The following is a 13,406-nucleotide window of genomic DNA, read 5'->3' on the forward strand; positions in this document are numbered from 1 at the left end:
GAAGCGGTGGACCATGTAAAATGATGTGACGGGCTACTTGAAATGATGTGTCGGGCCCCTTAAAATGATGTGGCAGACCACAAAATGACGTGTTGGGCCAGACAAAATAATCTTGAAATAAAGTGGTGGAACTTTGAATAATGTAATGGACCCGCTACATCATTTTAATGGCCCATCCATCCATCCATTTTCTACCGCTTGTCCCTTTCAGGGTTCGCCCGCCACTTTAAATGATGTGTCAGGCCAAAATGAAACCTGTGGTGTTCCACATGCAATAAAACAAAGTTGCGGGCCATTAAAATGATACGGCGGGACATATTAAATGATGTGAAAGGGGCGGCTTAAAATTATGTGGCGGGCCACTTGAAATAAAGTGGCGGGAATAAAAAAGTATTTTGTGGACTGTAGAAAATAAAGTGCACGGCCATGAAAATGATGTGGCGGGCCACTTTTTATGATGTGGCATTCCACATTAAACAATGTGACGGACTACGTAAAATGATGTGGCTGGCGGACCACAAAAAATAAAGTGGAAGGCCAATAAAATGATGCAACAGGCTACTTCAAATGATGGGGCATTCCACATGACATAATGTGCAAACTACATAAAATGACTTGGCTGGATAAATATATGATGGGGCGGAACAATTACAATAAATAGATGGGTCACATGGAATAAAGTGGGGGGCCATTAAAATGATGCCCCGGGACATATTAAATGATGTGAAATGGGCGACTTAAAATTATGTGGCGGGAATAAAATATTATTTTGTGGACTGTATAAAATAAAGTGCAAGCCCATGAAAATGACGTGGTGGGCCACTTTTTATGACGTGGAATTCCACATTACACAATGTGGCGGACTAGGTAAAATGATGTGGCTGGCGGACCACAAAAAATAAAGTGGAAGGCCAATAAAATGATGCAACAGGCCACTTCAAGTGATGTTCAGGGCCACTTTAAAATGATGGGGCGTTCCACATGACATAATGTGCAAACCACATAAAATGACTTGGCTGGACAAATATATGATGGGGCGGAACAATTACAATAAATAGATGGGCCACATGGAATAAAGTTGCGGGACATTAAAATGATGCGCCGGGACATATTAAATGATTTGAAATGGGCGGCTTAAAATTATGTGGCGGGAATAAAAAATTATTTTGTGGATTGTATAAAATAAAGTGCAAGGCCATGAAAATGATGTGGCGGGCCACTTTTTATGATGTGGCATTCCACATTAAACAATGTGGCGCACTACATAAAATGATGTGGCTGGTGGACCACAAAAATAAAGTGGGAGGCCAATAAAATGATGCAACAGGCCACTTCAAATGATGTTCAGGGCCACCTTAAAATGATGGGGCATTCCACATGACATAATGTACAAACCACATAAAATGACTTGGCGGGACAAATATATGATGGGGCGGAACAAATCCAATAAATAGATGAGCCACTTGAAAGAAAGTGGGGGGCCAATTTAAATGATGTGGCGGGCCAGGTTCAGCCCAGGGGCATTGAGTTGGACACGTGTGCTTTCTAGCCTTTTTAGAGCCGCAACAGTTTTGTGGCGGCGGAATAGCAGGAGCAGGTGCGCCTATCCTGAAGAACACCTGCTCACGCCGCCTCCTTCTGACATGCAGCTGTTTGATGTGCACGTGTGTGTGTGTGCACGTGTGTGTGTGTGTGTGCATGTGTGTGTGCGTGTGTGTGTGTGTGTGTGTGCCGTCACACCATTGACCCACTTTAGAGTCCATCAAAGAGACGCCACAGCAGCGAGGCAGGAAGATGTTAGCACATCAACCTCCGTGCAACAAAACCATAACAATATCACGTATTGTACATATTGTCAAATTTTTTTTTTTTTAAACTAGTTGCTATGGCAACTCACGATGAATAGATATGAGTTCGTATCAATTGGCTTGGTGAAAATGTCTGTTTATCAGGGCCTCAAATGTCATGGTTTCATCCAAAATAAGGTTACGTTTTTTATTTCAATAAAATGTATATTGATAAATATATTTGATTTTTTTTTATATATATATATATATATATACAGTATATATATGAACAACCTCATTATAAATTTAACTCTATTATTATTATTATTATTATTATTAGACTAATAAATATTCTGCCTGGAAAAACAGCCTTGACTTGTCTTAAAAATGTTAATTCATTAAATTATCCTCATCATGAATATTTTAATATATTAAATAGTTTGAATATACATTTTACATTATTTGCCACATACTTGTCATTAAATTATCATTTTTTTCCAATAATTATTGTGTCTGACGAATGTTTCTTGATCCTGCAATTATGTATTTTTTTTCATATTAATTATCATATAATTGTGATTATATAACATTTTTTTATCACCTTCATGATGATGAAAATGTTGAGACATTTGTGATTAAGGTCTATAAAAAAATAATATTTAATTGATTGATTGGTTATCTTATTATTAGGACTATCAACTGAAAACTTATTCTCACTGAAAAAAATATCCTTGAACCCGTAATTATGTTTTTATATAAGTTAAGTTAAATTAAAATAAAAAGGGAAAAGCGGTAGGAAATGGATGGATGGATAAATTTAATTAAATTATATTAAATTTAATTTAATTAAAAGCATATTGTTTCCTTTGTTAAAAATGTCTACCTTTGTCTGGAGTTTTAATAAAACACATTCTTGACCTTGTAATTATGGCTTTTAAATAAAATAAAATAAAATAAAATAAAATAAAATAAAATTAAATTAAATTAAATTACATTAAATTAAATTAAATTTTAAATTAAACTACACTTCTCTCTTGTAAAGTAAATCTGAACTATATGATTTGCCTGAGAAGCTGGACAGGACAAAAAAAAAATAATAATAATAATTAAATTAAATTAAATTAAAATAAATTAAATTAAATTAAATTAAATTAAATTAAATTAAATTAAATTAAATTAAATTAAATTAAATTAAATTAAATCAAATTAAAATGTATATTCCTTAATGTGTTAAAAGTGTCTACCTTTGTCTGGAGTTTAAAAAAAAAAAAAAACATCCTTGGCCCTGTAGTAATGTCTTGTTATATTAACTATTTAAAATTGTAATTAATTAAAAAATTCCCCTCATCGTCATCATTAATATTTTGATTAATTAAATAGTGATTTTGCCTGGAAAACATTATTGACCCTGTGACTATACATTTACCACATAATTGCCATTAAATTAATATAATTTTTTTCAATAACTATTTTGTCTGACATGTCCTCCTTGATCCTACAATTATATATTTTTTTATATCAATTATATTATAATTGTAATTAGATAACGTTTTCATTATCATCTTCTTTATTATGATAAAAAATTATGAGACATTTGTTATTAAGGGCTATAAATAAACTTTAAATGATTGGTTCTTATAATTAAGACTATTAACTTAATACTTATTCCCACTGAAAAACATCCTTGACCCTGTAATTATGTTTTTATATAAGTTAAGTTAAGTCAATTGAATTGAATTCAATTTAATTTAATTTAATTTAATTTAATTTAATTTAATTTAATTTAATTTAATTTAATTTTATTTTATTTTATTTTATTTTATTTTATTTTATTAAAATACATTAAATGAAATTTAAATGTATATTCCTTCATGTGTTAAAAGTGTTTACCTTTGTCTGGAGTTAAACAATAAACATCCTTGACCTTGTGATTATGTATTTTCTATATTAATTATGCATCCATCCACCCGTCCATTTTCTACCGTTTGTCCCACTTGGGGTTGCGGGGGGATCATATAATTAAATAAAATAAAATTTGATAAAATGAAAAGTATATTCTTTTCCTTGTTAAAAGTGTCTACCTTTGTCTGGAGTAGAAAAAAAACCCAAATACTTGACGTTGTAATTATGTTTTTATATAAATCACATTTTATTAAAATCAATTAAATTTAATTAGTTTAATTAAATTGAATTAAATTGAGTTAAATTGAATTTTAAAAAAAGTGTATTATTTCCCTTTTTAAAAGTGCCTATCTTTGTCTGGAGTTTTAAATAAAACACATCCTTGACCTTGTAATGATAGCTTTTAAATTTATTTGAATAAAATTGTAATTAAATGAAATGAAATGAAATTAAAATGTGTATTTCTTTATTGTTTTTGTTTTTTTACCATTTACCTTTTTTTTTTATTTGTTAAAAGTATCTACCTTGATCTGGAGTTTAAAAAAAAACACACATCCTTGACATTAATTATAGCTTTTAAAATAAATCCAAATAAAATTAAATAAAATTAAATAAAATTAAAGAAAATTAAATGAAATTAAATACAATCAAATAAAATAAAATAAAATTAAATTAAAACAAATTAGATTAAATTAAATTAAATTAAATTAAATTAAAATGTATATTTCTTTATTTGTTAAAAATGTCTACTTTGGTCTAAAGTTGAAAAAAAACACATCATTGCCTTTGTAGTTATAGCTTTTAAATGAAATAAAATAAAATAAAATAAAATAAAATAAAATTCAATTACATTAAATTAAATTAATCTAAATTAATCTAAATTAAATTAAATTAAATCAAATTAAATTAAATATAATTTAATTTTGTTTAATTTAATTTAAATACATTTAAATAAAATTAAATACAATTAAATACAATTAAATTAAATTAAATTAAAATGTATATTTGTTCATTTGTTAAAAGTGTCTACCTTCGTCTGGAGTTAAAAAATAAACATCCTTGACCTTGTGATTATGTATTTTCCATATTAATTACGCATTAATCCACCCATCCATTCATTTTCTACCGCTTGTCCCTCTTGATGTTGCGGGGGGATCACATAATCGAATCAAAACACATTACATTTGTATTCTTTCTCCTGTTAAAGGCGTCTACTTTTCCACAAAGGGGCCTTAGTTCCTGTGACAAAACACAAAAAGTTGTTTTGCATCTGGCGCAAATCCCAAAGCTCCCCAAACAGCAGCAGCAGCTTTTTGTCTCTCTCTCTCTCTCGAAGGAACGCATGACTTTAAGCGATTTGAAAGATGCAAAAACTTGTTTGCCTGCAGGTGAAACAAGCCACAACAATACCGAAAAGCCCTTTGTTTTTCTTGACTGAACATTAAACTTTATGCGAATCGGTCAGATCACAACTTTTTCACCTGGAACTTCGAACGTTATTATTTTTGGTGACGCTCCCTGACTACTTCAGGGGTGTCCAAACTTTTTCCACTGAGGTCCGCACACTGAAAAATCAAAGCACGCGGGGGCCAAGTTGATATTTTTTCATTCTCAAAACCAATACGATATACACTTTTTTTTTTGTTTTTTTAATGTTGGGGTTCCCTCAAGTTAGGTCTTAAAGGGGAACATTATCACCAAACCTATGCAAGCGTCAATATATACCTTGATGTTGCAGAAAAAAGACCAAGTATTTTTTTAACCGATTTCCGAACTCTAAATGGGTGGATTTGGGCAAATTAAACGCCTTTCTGTTTATCGCTCTTTTAGCGACGACGTCAGAATGTGACGTCACCGAGGTAACACAGCCGCCATATTCATTTTCACATTACAAACACCGGGTCTCAGCTCTGTTATTTTCCGTTTTTTCGACTATTTTTTGGAACCTTGGAGACATCATGCCTGTCGGAGGGTGTAACAACACTAACAGGGAGGGATTCAAGTTGCACCACCGGCAAGAAATCTGCCGCCAGACCCCCATTGAATGTACCAAAGTGTCTTCACATTTGACCGGCGATGCTAAGACAGACATGGCACAGAGATGTATGGATAACCTGCAGATGCATTTGCAACGATTAAGTCAACGAAATCAGAAAGGTGAGTTTTGTTGATGTTGTTGACTTATGTGCTAATCAGACATATTTGGTCACGGCATGACTGCCAGCTAATCGATGCTAACATGCTATGCTAATCGATGCTAACATGCTATTTACGCTAGCTGTATGTACATTTGAAACTAGATACCCACATTTAATGCGAAACAAACACTTACCAATCGACGGATTTTAGTTGCTCCAGATGCGAAAGTCCTGATCGTTTGGTCCGCACATTTTACCGGCGATGCTAATAAGGCAGCCATGCTATGGGTCACTTCATTAGGTACACCCACGCTATGGCCGAATAGCGTCAATAGCTATTCGCTCCATAGCTTCAATTTCGTCTTCAATTTCGTTTTCTCTATCTGCCTCCATACTCCGACCATCTGTTTCAATACATGCGTAATCTGTTGAATCCCTTAAGCCGCTGATATCCGAGTCTGAATCCGAGCTAATGTCGCTATATCTTGCTGTGGTAACCGCCATGTTGTTTGAATTGGCAGCACTGTATGAATTGGCAGCCCTGTATAACGTCACAGTGGTTTCGAAGATACAGAAAATAAGGCACTTTAAAGCTTTATTTAGGGATATTCCGGGACCGGTAAAATTTTGAAAAAAAAATCAAAAAATACAACAAGCCACTGGGAACTAATTTCTATTGTTTTTAACCCTTTTGAAATTGTGATAATGTTCCCCTTTAAGGACCTAGAAGGGTTTCAGTCTTAAACAAGGTTCAAAATAAGTCATATATTATTTTTTTCATAAAACCCTCGAATCGCTAATTCTACTTCATATTTTTTTTTACTTTTTACGAGCTTTTTATCGAAACCCTATTTTTTTGAGGCAAAATACAAAATACACAATATTTTTCCCAAAAAGATTTTCAAAGTGAAATATTTAATGTGAAGTTATTGGATCCCTAAATAGGTCAATAATTCATAGCAAAATTGATAAAAAAAAATATTTTTTTTTTATGTTGGGGCTCCCCTCAAGTTAGGGCTTAAGGACCTAGAAGGGTTTCAGTCTTAAACAAGGTTAAAAATAAGTCATATATTATATTTTTCATAAAACCCTTGAATCGCTAATTCTACTTCATTATTTTTTTTGTACTTTTTAAGAGCTTTTTGTCAGAACCCTATTTTTTGAGGTAAAATACAAAATATACAATATTTTTCCCAAAAAGATTTTCAAAGTGAAATATTTCATGTGAAGTTATTGAATCCCTAAATAGGTCAATAATTCATAGCAAAATTGATTAAATTTTTTTTTTTTTTTTATGTTGGGGCTCCCTCAAGTTAGGTCTTAAGGACCTAGAAGGGTTTCAGTCTTAAACAAGGTTCAAAATAAGTCATATATTATATTTTTCATAAAACCCTTGAATCGCTAATTCCACTTAATATTTTTTTTTACTTTTTAAGAGCTTTTTGTCTGAACCCTATTTTTTGAGGCAAAACAAAAAATATACAATATTTTTCCCAAAAAGATTTTCAAAGTGAAATATTTATTGTGAAGTTATTGAATAGCTCGGTTGGTAGAGCGGCCGTACCAGCAACTTGAGGGTTGCAGGTTCGATACCCGCTTCTGCCATCCTAGTCACTGCCGTTGTGTCCTTGAGCAATACACTTTTCCCAATGGCACCCACAGTGGTTTAAATGTAAAAATTAGATATCGGGTTTCACTATGTAAAGTGCTTTGAGTCACTTTGAGAAAAGCGCTATATAAATATTAGAAAAATAGAAAAAAAAAGTCAATAATTCATAGCAAAATTGATTAGATTTTTTATTTTATTTTTTATAACAAAGACCGTTATTAAATTCCACTAAAATCCTTGGGGATCCAAAAGTGCCCCACTCATAAAAAGGTATTGCTTTAAAAAAAAAAAAAAAAAATTAATTCAACACTTAAATCTCTATATCAGCTTCATTCAGATAATGTCCATCCATCCATCCATCCATTTTCTACCGCTTATTCCCTTTTGGGGTCGCGGGGGGCGCTGGCGCCTATCTCAGCTACAATCGGGCAGAAGGCGGGGTACACCCTGGACAAGTCGCCACCTCATCGCAGATAATGTATATATTATAATTGGTTTTGTGTATTTATAATAACAATCAATAGGATAATTAGTATAATTAGTAATAGTATATAATTAGTATGGAAATATTTTTTTCTAATTTTCATATTTTTCATGTTTCTATGTGTGTGGTATTTATGTCCTTTTTGTCCTTAAATCAATCAATAATTTAAAGCAACATTGATTTTGATTCATTATTATTTTTTGAGAAATTATTTAAAAAATGGTGTTATTAGAGTCAAAAATGCAACTTTTTCTCGTTGCATTTCACCAATTTGCTCTTTTATTGCACTTTTTAATGTTTAAAAAAATAAATATATATTTTTGTATTTTTAGAATGATGTCCACACTTTGGACCCCCTTGGACTACTTGGTAGTAGAAGACGTACATCCAGTGGTGGTGTTGACTCTCCTGGCTCTCACCTCTCCGATCATTCCGTTCCAAATGCCGCGGACCATCTTGCCGTGCTTCCCGTTGGTGACCAGGTAGAGGTCGTAGGAGAACTTGATGGTGCGAGACAGTTTCTTCAGGATGTCGATGCAGAACCCCTTGCAGCACAGCTTGGTGTACGACTCGGAGTGTCCGATGATGCTGTTAGCGGGGAAGAAGGGAACAAAGGGGACAATTTCAGCCGACTGCGATCTCGATCAATCGTTCTCTGCTGTGGTTTGACTTTGCTCTCAGACAGAAGGCCAGGCAGACCGCGGTCCCGGCTCCAATCAATGTCTATTAACCGGGAAAGAGATGTGGAACACGCCGCACGGCCCGGGCAAGGCGGCATAAGCCCGGGCCCACGGTCTGGAACGTCTAATGGAGGGCCGTTAAGGTGTGTCCGCAACGCCGCCCTCCCGCGTGGCCTCGCTGCCTAACGAGGCGTAGCAGACAACGGGAGACGGGGGAAAGGAGAGGTGATGACGATGAAATAAGAGCACTTTAAAAACGCAGACCTCCACCAAGGCTTCAACATTTGTCAACAACGCGGGATCATAATAACTAAAAGGACATCGACCCTTTAAGATTCGGCACAACATTTTATCAATTGTGTTACAATTATTATTACTATCAAGCAGTGGTGGGCCACGGTTTTGATTAAACATTTATGCGGATCCCAAATACGCACAAAAACATATAACAAAAAAAAAAAGGTTGTTTTGCTAAATAAGCTGCTGTGTAATAAGTACACGCCTTGCAGTATAAACACATTTTAAGGTGCAACAAAAGAAAACATTTGTCCCGGCGCGGGCTCGAACCCACATTTCTCCGAAAAGCTGGTTCTGCCAGGATGTGGGCGATCAGCAATCTGCACACCTGGGACTGGTGAGGGCGAGCTGTATAAAGACCGGTGGACCCAAGGACCCTGGCTGGAACTTAGTCTTCTGTTCGTATTCTTCCCTTGTCTTTTATAATCGCCATTATTGGACTTTGGACTGCCTTCTCAAAACTGGACAGTGTGCCCTATAACCCGATGCGCCTAATGTACAGAACAATTTTGGTTGTGGTTACCGACCTCTAAGCGGCGGAATGGCATAGTGGGTCGAGCGGCTGTGCCAGAAACTTGAGGGTTGCAGGTTCGCTTCCCACCTATTGATATCCAAATCGCTGCCGTTGTGCCCTTGGGCAGGACACTTCATCCTTGCCCCCGGTGCCGCTCACACCGGTGAATGAATGATGAATGAATGATTGGTGGTGGTCGGAGGGGCCGTAGGCGCAAACTGGCAGCCACGCTTCCGTCAGTCTACCCCAGGGCAGCTGTGGCTACAGATGTAGCTTACCACCACCAGGTGTAAATGAATGGGTATCTAACAATAGAAAAGCTCGATATAAATCTAATCCATTATTATTATTACTAAGCTATTCTATTGGGTACATTGTGAAATGATAAGTGTGACCAGTAGATGGCAGTCACACATACGAGATATGTGTAGACGGCAATGTGATGGCAGTCACACATAAGAGATACACGTGGACTGCAATATGACTCAAGTAAACAACACCAAAATGTTATATGTTCCATTGAAAATATAAAACATTACACACGGCTCTCAAAAATCTATCAAAATGTTTTGGTACGGCTTTGGTAAGCTATGAAGCCGCACTGCTTGTACTGTTCTTCAACATAGGAGTATTATTACGGTGTGTGTATAAGTTAATACAAATTATCTGGCGTTTTGTTTCGCAGTATTATGCAAGAGCAACTTTTCTTACCTGTTGATCTGTATTTGCGCGTGTGTCCGCCTTTGTAGTCCGTGTCGACCCCGTAGTCGATAAGCTTCTTCTTTTTCTCTATCTTTCTTGTTGCCAATTGTAATATAAAGTAATGTAAAGTTCTTACTTATATCTCTCAGTAAACGTGCCATTAAAGCGCTAAAACATACCGGTGTAGTGAGTTTACATTATTCACCCAAGGAACTTTAGTTATTAGAGAGTTCCAGGTCGGACGGTTTTCTGGTGTTGATGTAGCACTAGTTAGCCACGGATGAGGAGGAACTGCGTCGTTATTAATTTAAGTAAAGTTTGAATGCTATTTTAACTGTTAGCGCCATCTTTTGACACTTCTTCCACTCCCGTCCTTGCACGCTACACCGCTACAAAAAAAGATGACGGGGAGAAGACGCTGTCAAAAGTAAATAAGACAGCCCACTGAAGAGACTGTCAGAAAGGGACTTGAAAGTCAATCAATCAATCAACAAATGTTTTATATAGCCCTAAATCCCATGTGTCTCAAAGGGCTGCACAAGCCACAAAAACATCCTCGGTTCAGAGCCCACATAAGTGAAAGGAAAAACTCACAACCCAGTGGGATATCAATGGGAATGACTATGAGAAACTTTGGAGAGGACCGCAGATGTGGGTGATCCCCTTCCCCTCCTCTAGGGGATGATCTCTAAAACATCGCCTATGCATCATTTTGACCAAAGAACCAAAAAATACTAATAAAATGACCCCTTTAATGCGCTTTATAACATGGTGCGCCCTATGGTCCCGAAAATACAGTATGTAATACTGACATATATTGTATACAGTATATAATATAAACATTATATAACAAATCCCAATTATGCAGAGGTGTTTATTAATCACTTTCTTGTCTGGCCTGATCTCACACACCCTGAGGTGGAGAGATGAATGACTACTAATTGATTTATTGGAAATTAGAAAAAAAAAAATAAGTCAAGTGTTGAATTGCCCCTGACGAGTTTTCACATGTTGGAGTTTGTGGCACAAGCTCTGACAGTCGCGGAACCAATTAGTTGCGGGGAAAGGCGGGCCACCTGGCATAATTATGCACATTGCATTACACACACACACACACACACACACACACACACACACACACACACACACACACACACACACACACACACACACACGGGTCGATGAGTATCCTCAGAGGATTGTAACAGCCGTGCGTGAGTTCCTTGCCAAAACGGCCACAATGCGGCGTGAGCTTGTGACCAATCATATTACGGGATGTATGGACGGCAGCTTGGGTTTAAAAAGGCAGAACGAGGGCAGGAATGGGCGATGAACCAACTAGATGGGTGGGGGGTCAATCTCCTTTCTACTGGAAACATAGATTATTGTTTGAGTCACACTTGACTAACTACACTAGAGGAAGCCTGGTCACAGGCAATTACAGAGTGAGGAGTTAGTTAACCTAGAACTAGCCAGCGCCTAGCTGGAAAAATCCCTGCACACACAGACCTGGGTTGGGGAGGAGACCCTGCCCCAACGGGGAGGAGTTCAAGTATCTTGGAGTCTTGTTCGCGAGTGAGGGAAAAGTGGATCGTGAGGTCAACAGGTGGATCGGTGCGGCGTCTTCAGCAATGCGGACGTTGTATCAATCCGTTTTGGTGAAGAAGGAGCTGAGCCGGAAGGCAAAGCTCTCAATTTTAACGGTCGAGCTACGTTCCCATCCTCACCTATGATCATTAGCTTTGGGTTATGACCGAAAGGACAAGAACACGGGTACAAGCGGCCGAAATGAGCTCCCTCCGCCGCGTGGCGGGTCTCTCCCTTAGAGATAGGGTGAGAAGCTGTCTTATTATGGCAGTCCGCTCCCTGTACGATCAGTGTCAGAGCTTGGTCCGCATTGCTGGCAGTAAGTCGAACACATTTCCAGTGAGGGTTGGACTCCACCAAGGTTGCCCTTTGTCACCGATTCTGTTCATAACTTTTATGGACAGAATTTCTAGGCGCAGTCAAGGCATTGAGGGGTTCCGGTTTGGTGGCTGCAGGATTAGGTCTCTGCTTTTTGCAGACGATGTGGTCCTGTTGGCTTCATCTGGCCGAGATCATCAGCTCTCACTCGCAGCCGAGTGTGAAGCGGCCGGAATGAGAATCAGCACCTCCAAATCCGAGTCCATGGTTCTCTCCCGGAAAAGGGTGGAGTGCCATCTACGGGTTGGGGAGGAGACCCTGCCCCAAGTGGAGGAGTTCAACTACCTAGGAGTCTTGTTCACGAGTGGGGGAAGAGTGGATCGTGAGATCGACAGGCGGATCGGTGCGGCGTCTTCAGTAATGCGGACGTTGTACCGATCTGTTGTGGTGAAGAAGGAGCTGAGCCGGAAGGCAAAGCTCTCAATTTACCGGTCGATCTACGATCCCATCCTCACCTATGGTCATGAGCTTTGGGTTATGACCGAAAGGACAAGATCACGGGTACAAGCGGCCGAAATGAACTTCCTTCGCCGGTCGGCGGGTCTCTCCCTTAGAGATAGGGTGAGAAGCTCTGTAATTCGGGAGGAGCTCAAAGTAAAGCCGCTACTCCTCCACATGGAGAGGAGCCAGATGAGGTCGTTCGGGCATCTGGTCAGGATGCCACCCGAGCGCCTCCCTAGGGGGGCACGTACGACCGGTAGGATGCCACGGGGAAGACCCAGGAAAACTTTGGGGTTTTGGTGAAGAAGGAGCTGAGCCGGAAAGCAAAGCTCTCAATTTTAACGGTCGATCTACGTTCCCATCCTCACCTATGATCATTAGCTTTGGGTTATGACCGAAAGGACAAGATCACGGGTACAGGCGGCCGAAATGAGCTTCCTCCGCCGGTTGGCGGGTCTCTCCCTTAGAGATAGGGTGAGAAGCTCTGTAATTCGGGAAGAGCTCAAAGTAAAGCCGCTGCTCCTCCACATGGAGAGGAGCCAGATGAGGTGGTTCGGGCATCTGGTCAGGATTCCACCCGAGCGCCTCCCTAGGGGGGCACGTACGACCGGTAGGAGGCCACGGGGAAGACCCAGGAAAACGTTGGGAAGACTATGTCTCCCGGCTGACCTGGGAACGCCTCGGGATCCCCCGGGAGCTGGACGAAGTGGCTGGGGAGAGGGAAGTCTAGGCTTCCCTGCTTAGGCTGCTGCCCCTCGGAAAAGTGGAAGAAGATGGATAGATGGAAGAAGTGCTGATATCAACCAAACCTAAACCCCCCTGCCCCAACCCCCTCCACATGCCACCCACCGGATTGTAAATAATGCAATGTATGTACCCCGATGATT

General features: G+C 38.3%; 1 protein-coding gene across 1 annotated transcript in view; it reads right to left on the minus strand.

Moving 5' to 3' along the window:
- Positions 1–13,406, minus strand: part of LOC133557319 (glutamate receptor ionotropic, NMDA 2C-like) — a 170,955-nt gene that overhangs the window by 41,088 nt on the left and 116,461 nt on the right. Inside the window, exon 9 of the mRNA XM_061907693.1 lies at positions 8,340–8,508. Within this exon, the coding sequence (XP_061763677.1) occupies positions 8,340–8,508 (169 nt within the window). The remainder of the gene's footprint in view (positions 1–8,339; positions 8,509–13,406) is intronic.

This window comes from Nerophis ophidion, linkage group LG08 (assembly GCF_033978795.1).
Source record: "Nerophis ophidion isolate RoL-2023_Sa linkage group LG08, RoL_Noph_v1.0, whole genome shotgun sequence".
Classification (NCBI taxonomy): domain Eukaryota; kingdom Metazoa; phylum Chordata; class Actinopteri; order Syngnathiformes; family Syngnathidae; genus Nerophis; species Nerophis ophidion.